Consider the following 24,132-nt stretch of genomic DNA (forward strand, 5'->3'; position numbering starts at 1 on the left):
CTGCGATGCCTTTTAGGCTGATTAACAGAATATCCATGTGCTGGCAGTGGTTTTTGGAATCTGTGGTGGTTTTATGCAGTAACTGTGTTTGGCTCGGTCTGCCGAGGTGGAGGTGCTGGTGACAGCAGCCCATGCTGTCAGTCACCATGGACCTTCCACAGCTACTTCTCCCAAAAGAGCCCTTGGACACTCCCCCAGTACCTGAGGTCAGTGAGGGGTGCAGGCCCCAAAGCTTCGTCTGCTTTGTACAAGTAGAAGTGAGAAGGAGCTGCTTGGAAAAGCCACTGCTTCCCGGTTTGGGAAGAGCAAAGGCACTTCCCAAGGCCATCCTGAGGCTTCAGCTCGTGTTGGCACATGGCAGGTGCCATCCAGTGAAGCCAGGACCTGGGCACCAGGACTGCAGTTCCCAAACTTCCTGTGACAGTGTTCTGTGTACAGTGTAACACTTTACTTTCAGTTTTTGGAATATTTACCAGCACCCATAAGAGGGTCTTTTTCTCTTGAATCATAAGATTAAACCTAGTCTTAAATAAGGTAACAAATGCCTGTGACATGTCTCTGTTTTGGGTTTGAATGTGTTCTGTACTTGTGCTTGCTCAAGGAGCACAGAGCCCTGAAAGCTGGAGTTTTTAATAGGGAGCATGTGCATAGCAGCATTATTTCTCTATAATAGTACAATTACTGCTTGTATCTAAACGCTTTTGCTTATTCGATACGTAAGAGTTTTAATTTTACATGAAATTTTTAATCATTTTTTAAATAGAAGCTGTACCAAATCAGAAGTGGCTGTAATAGACATCAGCGGGGAATACTTTTATCCTTGTCTGCTTGGTTCTTCTTTCCTCTCTGAACAGAAAACTTGGTTCTTTTTTGGATTCATGGATGCTCTCTGGAGTTATCAGTGGTTAGTCAACAAGTAAACACGTACTGTACGCGGGCTGGCGGCCAGCTGGCCCGGTCCCCCTGCAGCTCGGGACTTGCTCTCAGCCCCAAAGAATGCCTGTTTGCTTGGTCATTTCCTTTCCTTTCAAATACAAAAAAATAAAACTTTTTTTCCTCCAATTAAATTGCTTTCCTGGCCTAAATATTAAAATCAAGGAAAGAGCCACTTAGATATTGGGGCTCGGGCAGTTTGGAAGAGGAAGCCTTTGAGTTTGCTTAGAAGCCTTCGTGAAGCAGTTGTGCAGATGCCGGGCTGGGAAGTGGCTGGGTTTGAAAAATTCATCTTTTTCTCATCTTTTCTTTGTGGAGCAGTTTAACACTGATCTTCTCTCCCTAGTTGAGACCTGCATTGTTTGTGGGTGGTGTTGGGACACACACAGCCCTCGATGGCCAGTCCCCTGCCCCTTGGCTGACTCAGGCACAGCTCCTGACCACAGGCTATCTGTGTTCCTGACACTGAGCTTACTCTGCTTGGAAAATTCTTTCACAAGAATATTTTCTGCATGTTTTGAACTCCAAGGTGCAGAATATTGCATGAAGCTCTCTGGTAACATGAAGTTACCAGGACACACCTGGCCACAGTAACCTGGCATTTTGCACCACCGTGACTACTTTTCTTCCAATATTTGAATGATCAAATTTCTATAACGTTGAGTTGAAAATATCTGTGCTGTAAGCTGGAGAATAATTAGACTGAATGCGTGCCTGTAATTGATCTCTTTGCCGGTGTAATTATACTGAAGATCTGCCAGGAAATCTGCTTCCTTTCCTGCGTCCCTTTCCTTCCCCCCTCAAAACATGCTCACAAACTCCAAAACAAAATCCTTCTGCTGGTAAAGCCTCAGCACGTGGATTGAGGGTCATGGTTGTGGCTCCATTCTTTGACCAGAGAGGGATTTTTTCAAGAGTACCAACAGAATGTGTGTATTATTCCTTCCAGCTTGTGGATTCTTCAGTCTGGGATAATGTATGGGCAGGTTTGGAATGGGCTGCCCAGGAAGGTGGAGTCACCATCCGTGGAGGTGTTCAGGGAACCACTGGACATGGCATGGAGTGCTCTGATCTGGTTGACAAGGTGGTGATTGATCACAGGTTGTACTCGATAATCTGAGAGGTCTTTTCCAACCTCAGTGATTCTGTGAATCTGTTTTCTTGATGGCCTCATTTCGCCAAGTGCTACATATACCAAGAAATTTATCACTGAATGTTAATCTGCTTTTACAAGGAACTTTACAGTAATTGTTTCCTAAATAGCACTCTTAGATATAATCTCTGTTCTTGGCCTCTAGTGTGAGGTCAAAAAGAAATCAGAGAGTGCCTTGGCAATGCAATTGAAACAGCAGCACAGGTATTCTTGGGGTTAATTTACTTCTCCTACAGAACGATATTTCCAGCTTAATTTGATCTGTTTAAAAGAAGACTCTTTGTCCGTTTAATGCTGTTTTGCAATAGCGGTTGCACTTCTGGCAACTACTGGGCTGGTTTTGCCTCCTTGGTGGTGAAGGAGCTGCCTCTGCACCCCGCCAGTTGTGCTCAGTGTGACAATGGTGAGGGGGAAATTTTGGATATGAACACATGGATATGTCTTCTGAGCCTCTTGCAAGGCTTGAGAAAGTCTAAGGAAGAGACTCAACATGCTGTAACTCGGGAAATCAAAGTAGTGAAGGTTTTTAGAATAGAGTAAAGACTGATGGTAGGAACCACCTTGTTTTCCAGCTGCCTCCAATAAGTGAAGTAAAATGCTTATTTTACACAGGAAGAGTTGTAAGGGAGCTCGCCTTTAAAAAGTGTGTGAAAACTTTCTTTTCGTATTGTAATTCAGGATTGAATTTAAAGGCTATTTTGGAAGCAATAATGTTTAGTAGAAACTGGTTTTGAGTATTTTGAATGCTTTTCTCCATTATTAATTTTCCATTTGGAACACTTTAAAGCATATCAAGTCCATTTCCCATCTCCCCGATCGTGTTAAGATTACTTGGTGGTTTCTCTGATCTCAAGGCCTTGGTTTCTGTAAATGACAGCCCCTGTGATATTTATAAAACACTGTTTTTTACTTGGTGGTGTTATTAAAAAACGTTGAACAGAAAAAGTCAGTCTGAAAGGAATGAATTTGGTTATTTCTGACTTTGCACTGCTCTCAGGTGGCTCTTGATGGGATAAGGAGGGAGCTGGTGCTGCAGCAGGAGAGCAGTAAGGATGGGTTTATTCCGTGTCTTGAGAGGTTTGGGGGGAGAGAAAACCGAAGCTGAGCACGCTCATTACTGGCTGCAGTTAAGGCTGTAATTAGTCCTTTGCCAGGCTGTGCCATGTGCAAACCCTGTAGGGCTTCAGGCATCTGAACACGTTATATTCCCATAATAACGCAGAATATTTGGAAAATATGTGCCTGTATGCGTAGGATGTGTGCAGTTGGACACAGCCACAGGTACATCCCCCATGGCTGGTGATTAACCTCTGACAGCCCATTAATGGTGTGCTCTCTCTTTCTGGAGCCAGGATTTCTCACCTGGTGTTAGCACTGAGCCATGGAATTTGTTTCCTCCTTCATCGAAGTCCTTAAAATATTTCGAGTTTTGCTTTTAAAGCTTGAAAACACTCACTACCAGGTCGTGGTTTGAAGCTCAGCTTAATCATAAGATTTAGTAGGTAATTTCCTTTAATACTAGAATATTTTTTTCTCCAATTAAATTGCTTTCCTGGCCTAAATATTAAAATTAGGGAAAGAGCTCCTCAGATACTGGGGCTCGGGTGATTTGGAAGGAAGCTTTTGAGCTTGGCTTAGAAGCCTTCAAGAAACAGTCATGCAGATCTCAGAATCCTGGAATCATTGAGGTTGGAAAAGACCTCCAGGACCATCAAGTCCAACCTGTGACTGATCCCCACCTTGCCACTCAGACCAGAGCACTGAGTGCCACGTCCAGTCATTCTTTGAACACCTCCAGGGATGGGGACTCCACCACCTCCCTGGGCAGCCCTTTCCAATGCCTGACTACCTTTTCCATGAAGAAATTCCTCCTGATATCCAACCTGAACCTCTCCTGGCACAGCTTGAGGCTGTTTCCTCTTGTCCTGTCCCTTGTTCGCTGGGAGCAGAGCCTGATCCCCACCTGGTTCCACCCTCCTGTCAGGGAGTTGTAATGAGCGAGGAGGTCCACCCTGAGCATCCTTTTCTTCAGGCTGAACACCCCACATACCGGGCTTGGAAGTAGCTGGGCTTGAAATCACCTTTGCTTTCTTTTTCTTTTCTTTGTGGAGCAGTTTAACACTATTTTCTAAGTCAGAAGTGCTGCTTTTCTTCTTTTACCCTTCTGCTTTTGCATTTCTCAACCCAGAACAGATTTTCTGAGAAAAGAGAGATTCTCCTAATTGTCAGCCCTTAAGCAAAGCTAAAGGAAAAGTGCCAGATGCTGCAGGATTCATGATTAAAATTGCAAGAATAAGCAATCCAGGAAAACACTTATCATTGTCTCCTTGGAAAGGCCGGCCGGCTTATCTCCGGCGTTGGCCTCACCCGCGCCGGCTGCAACTGAGATGAAAAACTACAGCCCTTTGGCTTGATTTGTTACTTCTTTATGGATTATTGCAGGGGACAAATGGCTTAAGTTGTGACTGTTCCAAGCTTTTTGAAGCACCACAGCTTCCAAAAGCTTCAGAGAAGTAGCATGAATAATGGAAGTTGGTGGGTTTGTTACTGTTGTGTTGTCAGAAACAGTTATTGCGTTTCTCTCGTGGTGCTTGCTCGGGTTTTCTTTCGGAACTAGGGAGCCCTCAGTGTCCACAGCTTTAGAAGCCACTGGGAAGTGACAAGAGGGCACACCTTGGAGGATCAATTCTTAGGCTGCACATACAGAATAGGGGTTGACAGGAAAATCTATATTACAGATAGGAAAAGCTGTATTAATGATGATGTGTTCACAATCAGGAATAAGATAATACAAAACTTAAGACGTTCCTTCCTGTCAATTTAAGTATAATTTATATTCAGGCCTTGGTTAATCACATCTAAATTCAGATGTACTGAGGTCTCAAACTCAAGAGCATAATTATCCAAAGTTTAGTTTTCTGCATGAAGCACTGGGGAGGAGAAACAGTCTGGGACTGTTCTTTGCTGTTCAGTGTCTCTCTGTATTGCCTATGTAGTATCTCCTTTGGTTCCTGAAGTTGAGTGGAATGAATTTGAATGGTAAGTCTGACCCTAAATTTACATATATTTTTTCACATATATATATATATATATAATTCTTAGGATGTGTTAGTTCTCAGTTATTTTTATTTTTCCTTTTCTGTGATGGTGGTTAATTTGTTGATACTCCCAGCTGTATTTTAAAAATCGGTTGTTTGAGACACTGAAACATTACGACTGTGTCCATCCTGTATGATCCAGATATTGCTTTAACTCTTAACCTGATTTGTCTCTCAGCCAGATCCTTTATTGCACAGTCACGAGTAGCTTAGATGGAGGAGGCTTCCCCAGGCAAGGTGAAAAGGAGAAGCCCTATGGGGATGACTCCATAAACCCAAAGGGTTCCTTGTCTCCTGGGAAGGGCAGGGGGATGACTCCATAAACCCAAAGGGTTCCTTATCTCCTGGGAAGGGCAGTGGGATGACTCCATAAAAATGAAGGGCTCCTTTTCTCACGGGAAGGGCCAGCACAGCAGAAACCCATCTCACACTCCAGTGGCTACCACCAGTGGTCCTGCACATGCAGCCACAAACCTGTGCCAGATGAATCCCTCTCCAGACACGTCTTTATCTGCAGGTTTAAGCAGAGCTTTCCCCACACAAAGAGTTAAGTGTGCAAACAGTGCTGGGTTTGTTCCCGTTGCAAACATTGTGTTTGTCGGTGTGACCTTTGTTTAATGTTTCTCTGATGGAACATGTAAGTGACATAAGAGCAGTTAAGAAATAATCTGACAGATTTTAATGCAGCCTGGAAATACTGCAAGGCCTTGGTCATACACTTCTTGTTGCAGCTTAAAAATACTCCTGAGTTTACCAGGGACTGTTGAGAGGCTGGGCTGGGAGTGCAGTGCTGGAGGAGCCGGGCTGGTCCTGTGTCCTCTGCTTTCAGAGCCTTGTTTGTGTTGACATGTTTGGAATCTCACATGCTGCTTTGGTCTGAACTGCTGTTAAAATAAGGAAAGATTAACCACTTTCCCATTTCCTAAAGGTGTTTTGTTACTGGGTTAATTCCTCTGAAGCTTCACTAAGCTTCTCTTATTTGGAGTGAAAAGCTTGTTCCGTGTGTATGATTGTGCCTGTGCGGGGTCTGCACCCTGGGAGTTTTCAGTGCTGCTTTGGTTTGTTTCTGTGGTACTTGCTGCTGAAAAAGGTGATTTTAAAGCTGGGACTGAGGAAAATGAAGTGTACCACAGTGGGGTCTTCACAGTAATGTCTGATTGAAATAGATCTTTTTTGCTCCTTTGCTTTATGTTAATATTTTTAAAGGTAGGATTTGACTGATGGATGAATTGACTGATCATCTGATGAATTGAAGGAATTGGCAGATAAACCTTCATTTTTTTATCTCCCTATCCTACATCTTTAGCTTTGCCAGATTTTGTCTCTGGCATGCTCTTTTCAGGTGCCCATAGCACTGTCTGTGCCTTAAACCCTTTGTAGCTTCAGCTCAAGAAGCAGGTTTTTGTATCTTTATATTGTTTAATTTCATCAATTGTGTGGAAATTAATGCCACACCTGTTCTCTTATAGCCTGGAGCAGAGTCTCTAAACTGAACAGGAATGACTTAAAAACTTACAGGAGCTGTGGATGCAATTGAGTAAATCCTGGCCAATGACCATAGTTAAAATGTTCTATTTGAGATACCGTGGCCTCTTCCACTGTGACAAATCTGAGTGACCAAATTGTCAGTGGAAGATTATGGTGAATAGTGAAGGGTCGTAAAAGATCTGTCACGGCTATCAGGAGCTTTCTAAGAGTGCGGCTGGTTGTGATTAATATTGAAATTCACCAAAAGAAAAGAGAGTTTCTCAGCAGAGAAGTTTTTAATACTTTTCTGAAAGAATGGTGAAATTCCCACTGTTTGACACTTGCAGTAAGTGCAGCCACAAGGACACACGAGGTGCTCTGGGAGGAGAGGGATGGAGTGGAGGTGGGTGTGTAGGACTCGAGGATTGTCTAACTATTACTGTGGTGGGGGTTGTGTGAGAGAGGTAAACAGCCCATTAATGAAGTTTACAGATGGAGTTTAGTTGGGAGGGGTTTCCAGTGCTGCTCAGGAAGAGAAAATACACAAAGAGGCAGAGATGAACAATGTGGCCAGGAAATGGTGTGGGGTTCAGTGAGGAAGGAATAGAGCTTCCTTCAGCTGACAGGGAGGGGGAGAGGAAGATGACGGAGGAAAATGGGTGAAATAATGTGAGAAACCCCAGAGAGAGAAAGAAGGCAAGAACTAGAAGTATCATGGGGAAAAAAAAAAAAACAAACCGCAAAAAAACCCAAACCACCAAGGCAAGAATTGCTTGTAAAGTCCGGGCGTGTGCAACAGGAGGGATGTGGTGAAACATTTTTATAGTCTTCAGTGTGTGACATGGTTGCCAAGTGGAAATAAAAGCAGGTAATAACCTCCTATGTGTGCATGTTATAGCAGAAATTGTATCTGTAATTGCTTAACAGTGTTGACAAAAGTAATTACAGCCCTCTAGTAGATAATTCAATAAAGTTGACTTAAAAGTGCCATGGAAAATACATACAATACACACGTCATACAGGTCTGTGGTGTGCTATTCCTTGCTTGGCCTTCTGAGAATATTACACAAGTTTAGGTGTTTGATTTTGTGTCAGTAAACAAACTCATGACATGCTTTTCTTTCTGTTCATGTTGGGAAGAGTGGTTTCATATTTGTTCTTTGCATCTACTGTGTCAGAGACCAATTAAAATGAAGTGAAAGGGTGTTCTGAAGAATGTTAAAAGTGGTTATAGGAGTTTGGGAAATGCCTTTTATACAGGTTTACTTGGTTTTAAGCTCTGTTGTGTACACGCAGAGATCTGGATATGAAAGATAAAATGCACTGAAAATGAAATGGGAATCATGAAGAAAAACCTTTTGGTAGCATTTGGGGGGAGACCTTGACCTTTCCCTTGGGGGCCTGAGCCATCACAGTGCTTGCCTGTTAGCAACTTTCTGATTTTTAAGTCACCAGATTTTGAATTTTCTCCTTATCTTTCCTTCAAGCGTTCCTGTTCCCTCTCTTAGGAGGTAAAAAAGGAATCTACCCTTTCAAGTGATGTTACTGATGACTAAGTGGGGAACATAATCCACATGAGTTGGTGCTGGACCTCAATTTGGGCCTTTGGTGCTGAGAACATATTGCAGTCGTCATCCTCTGTGACTAAGATCTCAAAATTGTCAGAAATATTTTTGTCTTCCAGCAAAGTACCCAAGATATGATGATTTTATTGGTTTTTGTTTGTTTTTTGTGCTCTTGAAAGCTGTCATGAAAGCTGATTCCCTCCTCACTGGATTATTGTTGCAAAAGCCCAATCTCCCTTCCCACTGCATTGCTCTCATTAAAGCCAGCTCGGGCTCCTCCTTGGCTCATGTCTTTAGCTGCTCATGAGTTTGCTGAAAGTAAGTGGATATAACGTTGAATTTCCCTCACAGGGGATCAAAGCATGCTGAAAACATACCTAAAATTGGGGTAGAATGGAGTGGAAAAACAACGAGTCAAATTGAAACCAACAGGAATGAACCACCACTATTCCCATTGGTAAACGCAGAATGTCTGTGTGAGTTCATTTCAGGTCGCATCCATGTGAAACACACCTGTGTTTTTAAAACATACACCAGTAGTATTTATGGGCATCTCTTCTCCCAAACAGAAGTCTGTCTTCAGGACCAAAACAGTAACTTCTGGGGTTTACATTTTTTCATTTTCAGTTTTAGGTTGAGCATTGGCTGAAGCGAATGACCAGTGTGCACATCCATCCAAAATTTAAGGAATTTAAGGAATGTTGACCATCCAAAATTTAAGGAATGTGTCACTGTTAAAAATACAATCCTCATTCACCAGTCGATTTATTTTGGAGGGGAAAAGGTTTGCTTCTCCTTCCTACAGACATTGGGAACATAACAGAGATTTTTTACTGTGAAGTAGGTTTTGGTTTTTTAGCTGTCTCTGCTAAAAGCAAATGTCATTTAAGGAGAGTATTTTTCTTGCTTAAGAACATTGTTTAAACTCTGGTTTGGCCTCTTTCTTTTTGGTTCACTGGTGTTTTTTGAGCTTCTGGACTCCTGTTCAAAGTTTAAAGAACAATAACCAGTCAAATGTAAAATAATGTCAATTGAATCAACCTATGACTCAACAGTCAACCGAGTCATCCTGGACCTGCACCAGATGGACTGAGGCCAAACCCTAAAATTGGCATGCATCCCTGTCCCTCTTCTCCATAGATCTCCACTGAAGCAGAGCCCAGGGTGCAACGTGCTGGTTAATATTCCATAATAAACTGCTCCACGTGTAAATGTATGTTTCTCATTGACAAAACCATGGGGGTGTGTTGTGCAAGGCTCACCTGGACGGACGAGGAAATGGGGTTTGTGCACCGTGGAATTCACCAGCTTCAGTTCCTTCAGTATCAGTTCCTTTCTGAGCAGGGCTTCCTGGAACGGCTGGAGAAGGAATTAAGGAAGGAACGTTCCTTTCTGCTTCTCTTGCCCTCTCTTCATCTTTCCTTTCTCCTTGGTTCTTCCTCCTCTTCGGAATTAAGGTTTTATTTCTACTCATTTATTTGTGTTTATTGAATTGTATTGCTTTTAATTTCTTTCTTTATATTTAATTGTTGTTGTTGTTGTTGTAAAGCAGGAATTAGCTCTGAAGTGCTGCTAAAAGCACAAACTTGTGGGTAAGTGTGTGTGTACAAATTCATAAAAATCCACGTCTGGACCTCTGTTAGAGGGTTCTACTGGCAGCAGAGGAGTTTCAATTTTGCTCTGTTCTTTCAGAATAGCAGAAATGAACTTTCTAGTTACCAGTCTAAATTTATTTTATAGCTTTGTGACTATTTACTTGACTATGGAAGGATTATCCTGCAGATTTGGAGCTGTTCAGCATGGCAAAGGTTCCAGGGAGACCGTGGAGCCCCTTCCAGTGCCTAAAGAGGCTCCAGGAGAGCTGGAGAGGGACTTTGGACAAGGACCTGGAGTGACAGGACAAGGGGGAATGGCTTCCAACTGCCAGAGGGAGGGTTAGATGGGATATTGGGAAGAAATTATTCCCCACGAGGGTGGTGAGGCCCTCCGCAGGTTGCCCAGAGAAGCTGTGGCTGCCCCATCCCTGGAAGTGTCCAAGGCCAGATTGGATGGGGCTTGGAGCAACTTGGTGTAGTGGAAGGTGTCCCTGCCCATGGCAGAGGGTGGAATGAGATGATCTTTAAGGTCCTTTCCAACCCAAATCCTTCTGTGATTATATGATTCTATTGCAGTTTAGTTTAATCTTTTACTGCCTTTCTTTCAGTACCATTAATATTTTTCCATGTACGTTAGAATCAGCTTTCCAGATGTCTCTCCTCCTTTCCAGCAGCATCATTTTGGCAGCCTGCATACAGTCCTGTGATTGACACAAGCACTATACATGGCTCACACTGAGGTCATTAATGGAACAAGTCCTGTTAAATATTTTAAGTTCAGTTCCTCTGATACAACATTAATGTGTGTTGGAGTTAAGGGGTCAGATCCTTTTCCGATATATACTGACTGTGTAGGATGAGCCAAAATGCTGTGGCTGGTGTGAGCTCATGGGTCTGTTCTAATAACCACAGAGTATCTCGATGCAGGAGTTCTGCTGTTGCTGAATTCAGTGTGTTGGCATGTGGAATTAGTGTGTTAAAGGGCCTGTGTTAAGGCAATAAAGTTTTGAAGGGTATATTGGCTCTTGGTTAGTTCAGAAAACTAAGAAACTGCTTCCAAGACAGTGTCATAAGTGTAAAACACACCTCTGGGGCTGCTGAGGTCCAAAACAGAAATCACAGAAACACTGAGGTTGGAAAAGACCAATCACCACCTTGTCAACTGGACCAGAGCACTGACTGCCATGTCCAGTTGTTCCTTGAACACCTCCAGGAACAGTAACTCCATCATCTCCCTGGGCAGCCCCTTCCAGTGCCTGACAACCCTTTCCATGAAGAAATTCCTCCTGATGTCCAACCTAAACCTCCTCTGGCACAGCTTGAGGCCATTTTCTCTTGTCCTGTCCCTTTGTTCCCTGGGAGCAGAGCCTGATCCCCACCTGGCTACATCCTCTTGTCAGGGAGTTGTAGAGAGTGAGAAAGTCCCCCCTGAGTCTCCTTTTCTTCAGGCTGAGGCCCCCCAACTCCCTCAGCCCCTCCTCATTCTGTATTCACAGACTGAGTGGACTGGAACTGTTTCATGGGGTGTGCTTAAAATAAAAAAAAAAATCTGATTCTACTCAAGATTTTTGCACTGTATTCTACAGGGTGCATTAGTCTTCCAGCCATCCTAGTTTGGGTGCACCTCAGTCTGTGAGCACCGAGTGTGTACCTGTGCATAGGGAGCAGAATGTGTCTGCAGGATTGAGTTCTGAAGGGCTGGTTTTAGAAGATTCGCAACCTGCCTGTAAATATGTATAGATCAAATGCATGTGTCATCCAGCAAAACATAAAGAATTTGAGAGACCCAGGATGATTTTATTCCATATTCTTATGTAAAGTTTTTATTTAAGTATAAAGCTGCTGGCTTCTGTCTGGCTCTATTTTTGCTTCCTCTTCATTTAAGGAAGCAAGGGTGCACAATGAAATTTTAAAAAAAAAACAACACAAAGCTTTGGAAAAATATGCCTGAATTGATTCATATAGAAATGAATTCTACCCTTGAAGGTAAGACTTTTTGGCTGCTTTACTGGAGCACTGTAATAAATATAAAAGTTTAGAACACATAATTTAATTATCATATTCTGGCCATAAATGCTTTAGGTCTGTAGTACATTTGAAATCCCAAGAGTTCTGGCTGAGGTTGCAGCTGCAACATCAATTACCATTTATCCATTCCAAGAAAGCTTTGCCTGTGCCCTTGAAACCTTTACGTTCTGGAGAGTATCCAGACGGGAACAAGGCGTCGCGTCGCTCGTTCGTGCTCCGTTCTCCTCCTGAGCAGCTCCAAGATGGGAGCGGACGCCATTTCATGGTGGGTCCTCGGTGCCGATGGCTCTGGAGCTGCCAGCGGCTCCTCCGAGCCCGCCTGGCACTGCCGTGTTGGTTCCAGAGAGCTCTGAGTCACCTGTGTCTCCTCGGCAGGTTTGGGAATAGACATCGTGCAGGCTTGGAGAGAGATGGAAACGCCCAATGGCCGTGGGGAGCCCCGCTGTGTCCCACGGTGGGTTTGCTCCATGCACTGTGTGTTGGGAATCTCCACAAACTCCATTTCTGATTCTGTGCTGTTGGTACTTGCCTGTGCTCTCACCATTTATTTTTATTTAATGGAGTATTGATTGATGAGACATGAACTGGCAGTGCTCGGAACAATAGTCCCTGCAGCCTGTGCTGACCAGGACAGACATCAGCTCCCTGGGAAGCCTGTTCCCAACAACATGTGTTTGGCACTGAAGCACCACTAAACTAAGGGAATTGCTGTCTCTGCCTCTCCAGAGTGGCCAGTGGTGTCAGGCATTACATGTTGGGGTCTCTGTGTGTCCAGTGTTCCTGTCCTGGGACTGTGTGTGTCCCTTCTCCAGCATCCCCAGCCTGATGTGATCACCATACTCCCAAAAGCTTCCCAAGAGCCCTTGGGAGTGGAGGCTTGGGCTCAGGACTGGCAAGGGGAAGGCAGGACTTCCTGTGCATTCAGAGCCTGTGTGTACTGGGTTTTCTAATTAAATACCATTTAGTCACATACTTAAGGAGAGCAGAGCTTATGTTTGCAATACAGGTACTTAAGACCTCTGGATTGTACAGGGATCAAACCCCACCAGTGCCAAAATGTGACTAGTTTGACAGGAAAGGTATTAATTTCAATTCATTTTGTTTGCCAGTAGTGTATTTTTATACATAAAATCCTACATAAAGGATAGATGTAAAGCCTTTTCTTTGTGTGAACTGAAGTCACTTTTTTGTCCTGAACTCAGTCTGGATACTTTGGTCAAGGTCCTTGTTAGGATGTACCTGTGCTGTTGGAAACAAGCAGAACCGTGTTGGTGTTTGAGGTGACTGTACAGAACCACGAGTCCTACAGCTTTAGTTGTATGAAGGGATGATAAAATGTGTGTTGTGCAGATGGAGGGTAATTGTGAGACTCTGCTTCTTTACGAATGTCTCATATTTTAATTTCTTCTGTGAGGTAGAATCCCAGTACTTCATTGGCAGGATCATTTACCCTGATGGTGTCAGGAGGAGGCACAACAGTACCTGCCCCTCCAACTGCCCCACAGGTGCTTTTCTGCCTCGAGTTTCTGTCTCCAGCAATGAAGGAAATTTGGCCATGGCCTTCCAGAGTGACACATGCCTCATGTTGGCCTTATCTTGGCCGTGTCATAGACATGTTGCACAAGATGAGACCGTTAGTTCAAAATCTGGTTTCCTGGCTTATCGGGGGTTTTTTAATACAGTGTTTATCTGGGTGTGTGATAAAGGAAACGGTGTTAATCGTCCTGGCTCTCAGAGCGGCTGGAAACCAGGCATGCTGGGGGGTTTTATTTACAGGCTTTGGTTAAATACTGTAATCCAGAGTAGATTTTTAATTTATTTGGCATCATTGAGGACATGCTTGTCATCAAGATCAACACTCTTACCAAAGCAATCCAGGTCTCCATTTTAAATATGAAACAGGAGAGAAAACTGAAGAATAGATGGGTCCGTAAGGAAGTTGTTTGGAGGGTGGGTTTATGGGTGCTGAGTGCTGTTAGCACCCCAAAATGCCTTGGCTCGGAGTCCATGACCTCGTGTTTAATGCCTCTGACAGTCACTGTGTGTCCCCTCAGTGGCACCTGACCACACTGGGGTCTGGCTCTGTGTCTGCAGAGCTCACAGGCAGCCTGGGAGGAAAATGGGGGTTCTTACCAATTTTTAGTCTATTTAAACTGAAGGTAGAACGTTGCAAGAGACAGAAGAAACCAGTGGTTCAGCTTCTCAGCAAAATGAATTTTTGGAATTATTTTCATTTGGCAAACATGCTTCTGTTTTAATAGTCATGACAAGTCTAGTGTCAACAGCCTTGGTTTAAAATTTTTTCCTGCTTGAACTGAAAACTACTTTCCTGCCTAAGTGGATATAAATAATAATTAATAGTTTCTCTAGTTAATGAAGAAATAAATAAGCAATTCAAAAAATGTAATCAGTTGGTGTCTGCAGCCGAGTGTTTACATTGTTCTCATTGCTGGAAGATAAGGAGGAGGCCCAGCTGGCAATGACATTGAAAATGGTTTCTTTACTCTTAGTTTGGTGATACCACTTACACCGATAAGTAACTGCCTTTTAAGAGTGTGTTCACTCCTGAGGTGAGTTGTGCTGCAGAGCCAGGACGTGCAGTGGGCTGTGTTTTGGGGTCTGGGTGTATCAGGACTGAAGGAAACTCAGAGATTTGAAACACTAGATTAGAAATAGCAGTAAAATGAATAGCCGTATCAAAAGCCTAGTCAAAATAAATATAGTAAAATTCTGAGCTGTTTCTGCCCATCCTAGACATGCTGCATTCATTGTTTTCCTTGGAGGTGGCACTTGAGCATGAACAGCATTTTCTTACAGGTGTGTAGGAGCCAGTTGCAGATATTCCAGGTCTGTAATTTCTGACAGCACCAGGGTATATTTTAGTAGTCTCTAACTCTGAAAAAACCTTCCATTATGCATTTTCCCTGAAGTTCTTTTTGTTAAGGGTGACAATTGCTAAGCTGACTGGCAGCCTCCAGATTTCCTGAGCTGCTGTGCTGCAGCTTGCAGCCATTTTCCTTAAATGCAGACTGTTTTTAACCAAGTCCTCTTTCTGTTGCACACTTATAAGTTGTTGTTGGTGCTAATTTAATTCACATTTTTAAGAAGACTTTACCCTTCACCAGAACTGTGCTCGGGCAGGGCACATTTTGGGCAGAATGTGATCCAGGCTGATTATCCCAAGCTTTCATGTGGTGGTAAAAAGAGTTGCAGGTTCTAGACTGTAAATGACCAGTGATTTTGGTCTAGCTCGCTGGAGTTGTTTTCCATAGAATCATGGAATCCCAGAATGGTTTGGGATGGAAGGGACCTTAAAGCTTATCCTGTTTCACCCCCTGCCGTGATCAGGGACACCTTCCATTGAACCACATTGCTCCAAGCCCCATCCAGCCTGGCCTTGAACACTTCCAGGCATGAGGCAGCCACAGCTTCTCTGGGCAACCTGTGGAGGGCCTCACCACCCTCACAGCGAAGAATATCTTCCCAACATCTAATTTCAACCTAATCTTGAAGCTTCAGTAGTTCTGTGACTTTCCTTTTAATAATGCAGAGTAGCAGGAAGGGAGTGTGGTGGTCCCTGTCCCTTCTGTCTTGGCTGTCACAGCCTGGCCAGGGACTGAGGTGCTGGAGCGACCAACTCACCCGGCCCTGGGACTGTCCCATGGGGGAAGATGAGGGACCTGTGGGAATGGAGACCCCGAGACAGGAAAGCCTCCCACCACCATAAGCATTACCACACCTGGCTTTAGTGCAGTTTGACCCTTGAGCTGGGTTTGAAAGTCTCTGGTGAATGATTAACACCAAAATGGCTTTAGTTAAACAACTTGATTTCTGCAGAGCTGGTTACCAGGGCTGCATCTTCGTTAAGGTTTTCCATTTTAACCACTTTGTTAAGGCTTTCCATTTTGCCCCCATATGTTTCCTTGACTGGAAATGATAACTACATCTATACAAATAAATAAAATCAGATTGTATATAAATAGTTTTGAAAGTACGTGGGAATGGAACCCACATCACAAATAACACCTTGCCTCTCAAAATAAAATTTCATCAAAGTTTTTGCAAATTTGGAACTCTTAAAATTGGGAGGTTTTTCCCCTCTCTCATCTATCGTGCTTGACTATTTTAATTTAGGTAAGACTGATAGTTTGGTAGGTTTTTGTTGCATTTAAAATCATTTCTGCAAATACTGCAAGGTAGCTTTTCTATTATATTATCTCAGAGTGTAATTTCCCTGTCTTACCTCTTCCTTAGGAAGTGGTTGTTTGTCTTTTACTGCATATAACTTTATTAGTAAAATACTTGTATTAGTTGTGGCTCTTGCAGGAGCCCTTGTGCACTGTAATTCCTCCTGGTTGTGTTTTACAACCAGGGGCTGTTGGTGGCTGGCAGTTCTCCACATGGTTAGTAAATATTGCCCTTATCTGATACAGCCAGGCTGGGAAGATATGCCAGGAGCCCGGATTAGATTGCTGGCTACTGCTTTATTAATCAATGTAATCATTTATTTTTAGTTTTCTAAGTCATATAATCTGTTTTCTTTCTCATATTACATTTTCTTTGGTGCTGGTACAGAAAATAAGCCCTGTTTAAAAATTAAAGGTGATTGAAAAGTTTCATTGGAATATGTTTGGCACTGCCATGGTTTCCCTGACAGCTGATGAATGTTTCCTTTAAAATGCTTTTGTCAGAAATTTGAGAGGTATAAAGGGTTTTATTTTTGTATCTAAATTAGCTGTCTTCAAAATTATACCTAGAAAGATGTTTCCATCTTATTCTGCTTTTAATCGTTTTACTGAAGCAAAGTTTTCAAGTTATATATTCCTTACTTAAACTCACAGGCTCCCAGCCTATACTTCAATGCTTAGTCTGAGATTTTTATTCTAAGAAAAGGAGCTACTGGGCCTAAAACTTAAGAGAAAATAAGTCATCTTAGAGTAGCTCTTGACTGGCCAGTGATTACTGATTGTGGAAGGGGGGTTGTTTGGTTTTGGGGTAGGTGTTGGGGTTTTTTAGTTGGGATGTTTTGCATAGGACACCACAAAGTGAAGAAACAATTCAATTCCTTTTTCCAAATGGATCAGTAAGTGGTGGGGGGGAGGAAACACACGAAAGAAGCAAGTAGTGTATGTATCACATGAAAGAAAGCAAACCTCCATCCTTACAGTGTTCATTCCTAGAGGTCTCTGCACTTGAGGAAGGCAGACGTGCTGGGTACAAATCAGGATGAGTGTGTAATTAAAGATGCATGTTTGTAAGGACATCAAATAGAGGGAACTGGGTTGAATTACATTCCACCATGGCTTGGATGCTGAGGGTTGGATTGTGCAACCGTAGGGTTTTATTAGATCTTTCTGTTCTTTAAAAGAAGACAAATTAATTGGAAAACCCAGCAACGCCATCCCATGGCTCATAAACAGGGATACAGTCCATCAGTGAGCTGACAGACATGCTGATGGTGGTTGTCAGCCTCTTGGTAGAGTAATAGAGGAGAAGTGCTGCAGCATTCCACAAATATTTTCTGAATGCAGAGGAGCAATGTGACAGATCTGAGCTCCATTCCAAGTTCTGGAAAGAAGCCTTCTTTCCTTTGGGAAAAGAGAGGCCTTTTTCTTCCCTTTTTCCTCAAGGCTCACTCATTCTCCTTTATTCCCACTGCCAGCCTTTCCTGTTGAGGCCTTTGCGCCACCCTTGTCCTGCTCTCTTCTTCCCACTGCTCTTCTAGGATATTGGAGCTGTTGCTGTGTCCCTGTCCAGTGTTTTCTTTTCTGCTCAGCCTTCTACTCTGACTGAGACACAGCTCAGCTCCTCCCCCAGCTCAGACACTGTTTTTTAGGGGGATCTATATGTACCCTAGGTCTTTGCCTGCCAGTGCTCTCACAGTTTTTCCCCTAACCCAAGTAATTTTCACTTTTCTCTGCCCTCTGGTTCCATTTTTGTCAAACTGAGGACTTCATTGATACGTTTATTCTGGTTTGACTTTGATCCCTCTGTATTTGAGTGGGAGCATTCCTTTTCCTTGTCTTTTTATTGCCTAAATCCCTCTTGGAAAGAACAAACAAGATGGCAAAGTCCTTTGAATTGCTAGATGGGCCATTTCTCAGGTACTGTGGGGATGGGACACATGGACCTTTTCAAAAGCAGAGCCTCCCAGGTGTTGAAGCGTTCTAATTTGGGCTGGAATTTAAGGTTTGCGTGAATGTTTGAGATCTGTGGGGTTTTTGAAATGTGTGACCAAATCTGGTCAGACTTTCTTGAGGAGAGGAAAAGGAATTTTCCATGCAAAAGCTAGCCCACATACGAATGTTAAGCCCACACTGGGGAACGTGGATGGTCTGGAGAGTTTCCAAGGAAAGGCACCAAAGTCTTTTAAAAAGTGTCATTTTTCTAGCTTCATCTGGAGAGTGGCTGGAACCCTGGGGAACAGGATTTTCTGTGAAAAGCATTTTAAGTGAAGGAGACGGTGTAGAAATTGCATTTTAGGAGTTTAAAACTCTGTTGGAAATGACAGAATCACAGAATGGTTGGGGTTGGAAGGGACCTCTGGAGATTATCCAGACCCAACAGCCCTGCCAAGGCAGGGTCACCTGGGGCAGGTGACACAGGAATGTGTCCAGGTGGGTTTGGAATGCCTCCAGAGAGGGAGACTCCACTCCTTCCCTAGGCAGCTGTTCCAGTGCTTTGCCACCCTCCATGGAAAGAAGTTCTTCCTCACGTTGAGGTGGATAAACTCAACAAGCTGGGCTTTACAGGAGGTGTGGGGCAGCCTCCGGCAGGCAGTGCTGTGGTTGGGGCTGTAGCTCAATAAGATCAACCTCTGAACTCTGGCCCAGCACTGCTGGCTCAGCCCTGAGGATTAGGAGCAGCTCCAGGGTGATTACGGTGGAATGTTTGTTGTTCTAATGGGGATTTAGTTTTTTTCTTAACGAACTAACCCTTCGTTTGTAGCTGGGCTGTGTGTACATTGGAAAACCAGGCCCTGATGTTAGGAATGTATATATATTCTTCTTCTAAACTGCTGGGGTGAAGCGATCACTTGTTACTGTGAATATTTATCAGTATATGGCCCAACTTGCACAGCTTCTTGCATAACAGGATCCCAGTAGAAAACTCAGTGATGGTGCTGGAAGCGGAGCCCTTATGCAGACTGCGGGGAATGTGACAGTAATGGAAACAAGATGGAGTAAGAACGTGTTTTAAGAGTCAATTTTAAAGGCTGGGATAATTGTGCAAGAAACTTGGCTTCAGAAATGTGTAAGGGAAGGAATCTTGACCCAGCCAAATAGGCCATGAAAAATCCATACAGTTTTCCTTAGGTTTTACAGAATTTCTTGTTTAACTCATTCAGAGTCTGGTGCACTTTGTGTGCAGAACTGTCCCACTGGAGGGTGAGGACAAGCCATTTCTGCAGGTACCAACGTTGTGTTTGCCTCTATCCCGTAGATCTTAATGAAGTACTTTTCTGCTTTGTTTCAGCCCTGGAATGAGATCAGATGTAAGCTCCTCTCCATCCACAACCTCAGCAACTACGGGACCACCTCCCAAGCTCTGTCTGGTGTGCTCCGACGAGGCCTCCGGGTGCCATTACGGTGTTCTGACATGTGGCAGCTGCAAAGTGTTCTTCAAAAGGGCAGTGGAAGGTAGGCCATGCTTTGAGGAGTTTGCTGTTTAAAGATGTGAAATCCCTGCACGTATCATCCACGTTCAAACCATTAGATCACTGATCTTGTCATAGTAAATCACATTGATAATGGTGCATTATCTGAAGCGTGGATTCCATTCACACTGATAAAATGCTCCCATTCACTCCATGTGAAAGGATTTATTGTTGTCTTGGCTTTTGTCTGTTTCATGTTCTTTCACTGTTGTTTTTGTTTATTTGTCCCATTTTTGTACAGATATTTGTCTGTGTGCATTAGGTTTGTAAAGTTTGTGATTTTTCATTTGAAGGTTAGCTGGTTTGTATAGAAGATTGGTAAATCTGTTGTGTGCGAAGTTGTGGTATTTTGCAGTTTTTCTTGTAAGCACTGTTGGTTGAACTGCATCCATGTCCCTGTGTGAGTTGCAGGTATCTGGGTAACAGGGAGGTGTGTGTGGTTTTGGAGGATTAAGATTTCTGACTAATCACAGGGAGAAAATCAATGTAGAAACTAGAGATGATGGAAAACTAAATGTGAATAAGGGCTCGGTGATTTTGGGGCTGCATCAGTAGCTATTTTGTAACAGACTAGGCTGTACCTCAGGGTGTGACTCTTGGCTTCAATATCAGATGCAGTTAAGTTGGAGCATATTCCCAGTGTCTCTTAAAGGATGGTGATTCCTGAGTTCTGAATAAGAACGTCATTATTAGTTACACCCTCCAGGGTTTCATGTCTTGTGCCTTCCTCGTGCACCAGACTCATTTTGTGCTGACGTTTTGGTTATCTGGGATGTCTGGAGAAGAGAGAAGGCTGTTTGATAAAGACAAGACATCATTCAGTCTTTAGAAGCAGCACTTTTCCCCAGTTCCCAGCTCAGTGGATGCCATGGGGAACTCTGGGGAGCTCTCAGAGGGATTGGAAAAGTCAAGTTCACATGACAGTTTTTGCCTGTCACAAGGGGAGGGATGTCGGCCCTGGGGGAGCTGAAGCTGTTCTGAAGTATAATGAGGCAATGGGAGCTCAAGTGCAAAGCACTTTATTTAAGGCAAATAATCATCTGTACCTTTGATTAAAATCAGGTCACTGGAGATCCCTCAGGAGATATATTACATGGCAGCTGGATATGTGGCATAGCCATGGTTTTGCCTGTTCTCAAGCTTAAATAAATCAGAAAAGTATTGATACAGGAAAGGAGCAACGCAGTGATTCCTTCTGATCAATGATGCAACTTGACTCATCATATATCAACTGTATTGGTATAAAATGTAAGCAAGCTTGTGGCTGAAAAATGGCAATTAGATCCTCAAGGCTTACCCTGCTTCCATTTTTATTGTTCCACAAATTATCCCACCCTTCACAGGATCACAGGATCGTTTAGGTTGGAAAAGCCCTCCAAGATCATAGAGTCCGACCTTTTACTGGTTACCACCTTGTGAACTGGACCATAGCGGGAAGGATTAAGCACCCTTAATCCTTCCATGAGATATCATGGATATTTTCAGGAGCCCTTCCAGGATCTGTTAGTCTTAGTCTTTACTTTAAGGAACAAATAATTTGCTCTTGTCTTTTATAGGCTTTTTTTTTATTAGGAACACATGTGAAAGGAATTTGTTTCTGCAATATCCTTTTTATTAGTAGCTGCCAGGCACCTGTTAGTATTCAGATCAAGCTGACTCTGCACACTGGTTATCCAGCCTTTAGCCAAAGCCCTTTTTTCCACCTTTGTCTCCAGGCCTGTAGACTGTGACAGAAATAATCACAGAAACTGAAAGTGTCAGTGTCTAGAAAGTCCATGTAAAGTGTATTCCTTTCAGCAAAGAATAGAACTAGAGAAGAGGGAGGATGAAGGTGGGACAGCAACTGTATATTTATGCACAGTTCTTCACACAAACAGGCCTTCAGGAACCCAGAGAGGCCAGAGATCTTGTTTTAGCTCTGATTTTCATGGTGTTTCAGAGTCTAGAGCCCTCGTGATCGAGTTTCTCCTGTCGCAGAACCGGCCCTGTTCACCTCCCAACATGTTATCCCAATACACCAACCTGGATTTTCACCGCTCCTCCCACGTCCGCTTCCTTGCCTTGGAGCAGATCCTCACACCTCCCTCCACTGCAGATTCCCCCAACACCTCTCCTTCCTGCTGTGCTCCAGATTAGCCCTGCTTGTCAGCAGTTTTAATTCCATCTTCCAAAGTCCTTTGTCTGCAATTTCTAACCTTTTTATAGGGCTGATGTGCTCAAACGAGCAAGGAGTCATTCAGTGCCATAGAGCATCAGAGCCCCTGACACCGACGGCTGCTGCAGGCAGTGCGACATTGTGGAATAGCCAGCCTCTCTGTAAAATGCCCCAGTGTGCCCCAAATCCCCTTGGAAACATCTCCATTGGCTCACTGGTGGTTTTTAGCAGAGTATTTGTGAAGTATCTTTGGGTTTTGAGCAATGAAGAGAACCGAAGCGAGTTCCTTTGGCACGTCCTCTGGGCAGCACTCAGGCATGGAGATCAATTTCCCTTCATTTTCCCACGAGATACTCACGTGGCAAGAAGGCTTTAATATAATGTAAGTCAAAGAAATAGTGTAGCTTGCCCCCAGAAAAGGCAAGAATAGGTGAGAAGTGAACAGAAGAAACCAAACCTTCATGGAGAGGAGCCCCTTTGTTCAGAATAAAATGGAACAACTGCTCAGGAAAATCTTCACCTGAAGTATCTGTATTGTTGGGTGAAACTGTGGTCTCATCAAACATCTTTGAGAGACAGGGAATTGTGGTCTCTGCTCCCCTGCAGTGCTGACAAATTGTCATCAGTTTATATTTCATGTGTGTGTACAGATACATTTGTTTATATGTATTAGGGTGCTAATGGCAAACAGAATGGTGAGTCCTGGATCTGTTGTCTAAGTTGATTAAACACAAAGATTACACAAGGGTCAGGAAGGCTCCTCTTCCCCAAACAGAAGAGGTGTGAGAGTTGATTCAGAAAAATGTTCAGAGCTTCCTTGGAATATCAACGTGAGACACTTCATGGGATAAGTTTGACCAAAGCCGTAGGAATGGACTCTGCGTGCCCATAATTTTCACAGCTGACTTGAAACAAATTCCTTACCCAGGCTGTTTTACTGTGAGAAGACTCTTGAACTCTGTTGTTAATAGCTCTGTATTTGGAAAATATGTTTCTCACAATATTGTGCTGTCACGACTTTGCAATATGGTGTAAAAGCCCAGGCTGCAGCTTTCTGCCCTCTGAAGAAACATATTTCCTGATCCCTCTCTGGAGAAGGATCTATCCTTTAGTAATACCTTTCCCTTAATAAGTTATATTGAGGAATTTAGTCATATAATTCAAATAACTAAGAATATATACTCTTCTGGTGCCATGCTCTTAACAGCTAAGAAATAGTTACTTAATTTCTGTAGTTCAAGTTGTGTTTTTAGGGTCACTTTTGCTCTAAATCTGTGAATCCGGAAAAATGTCAGAGAACTTGGTTTGTCTGGGTCAGGCTGCAAAGTTAAACAAGGAGAAAGTTTCATGACTTTCAGACTGATGAAGCTGTTCTGTTCTCTGTAGAAATCTTTCCAAGTGTATTCTCAAGATGTGTTTGTGAATGTTATTTGTATCTCTTGTCAAACTATTTAGAGAAATGGGAAACCTGCTGTTGAAGAAAGATTTGGTAAATGTAAGGGAAAAACAGTTTTAAAAATAGAAGTTGCCTGATACTAACATTAAAAATAGGATTTTGAACTAAATTTATTGGCTTCAGGGTCTAATTATGAGAAATCTGTTTGGATACATGAAATCAAATGTATATTGATATTTTTGCAAGACATGCAGTGCAGTAGGTAAAGGTCTTACATCATCTCCAGACCCTTAATAACTGAAAGGATGAATGGCTTCAGCTACTGATCTACTCGGGGAGCTTATGGTTGTTTTGTTTTTGTGCACACAGGGCAGCACAACTACCTGTGTGCTGGGAGGAACGACTGCATTATTGACAAAATCCGGAGGAAAAACTGCCCGGCGTGTCGCTACCGGAAATGTCTGCAGGCTGGCATGAACCTTGAAGGTAACCACGTGTCCACATCCCTGCTTTGGGTTGGAATCCTACCCAATAAAGGCCAGGCTGCTTATGAAGCAATGATTGAAGCAGCACTTTAATATGTTAAAAGCAACTGGCTGCATTTCATGAGCATTTTAATGAGAGGCAGGAGGTTATTGTGCTATTTCTCCTTTCTGTGCTCAGTTGCTCTGTCTGTCGGTGTGTTCAGTAGAAGTGAGTCATACACACAAGCCAGGGTTATTTTTTGTTCCTGTCAGCACATATATATCTCGTTGCTTTTTCATGGAATCTGAGACAGGAGAGTTCTTGGGGAACACCTGGAGGGAAATTAAACACCTGTAGGGAGATATGCTGTCTGCCCATCCTCACTCGGGAAAGTGACTTGACACTGAAATCACAGAGGAGAGGGGCAGAAGTGGGGATTATATCTTCAAACTGAAGAAAATGGAAGTATTTTTGTTGATGCTGTGGATTCTTCCTCAATACCTGTCAAAATCTCTCTAGAAAAGGTCAGTTAAGTAAATAAATTTAACGTACCAGTACATAGTTGTTCTCTGCTGAGTCCTCAATGGCTTATGAGAATCTGAAGGCCATGTCAACTAAGG

General features: G+C 43.2%; 1 protein-coding gene across 1 annotated transcript in view; it reads left to right on the top strand.

Moving 5' to 3' along the window:
- NR3C1 (nuclear receptor subfamily 3 group C member 1) overlaps window positions 1-24,132 on the top strand; it is a 61,571-nt gene that overhangs the window by 19,923 nt on the left and 17,516 nt on the right. Inside the window, exons 3-4 of the mRNA XM_064671653.1 lie at window positions 19,316-19,479; window positions 23,417-23,533. Coding sequence (XP_064527723.1) covers window positions 19,316-19,479; window positions 23,417-23,533 — 281 coding nt within the window. The remainder of the gene's footprint in view (window positions 1-19,315; window positions 19,480-23,416; window positions 23,534-24,132) is intronic.

The sequence above is a fragment of the Pseudopipra pipra genome, chromosome 15 (genome assembly GCF_036250125.1).
Source record: "Pseudopipra pipra isolate bDixPip1 chromosome 15, bDixPip1.hap1, whole genome shotgun sequence".
NCBI classification, from domain to species: domain Eukaryota; kingdom Metazoa; phylum Chordata; class Aves; order Passeriformes; family Pipridae; genus Pseudopipra; species Pseudopipra pipra.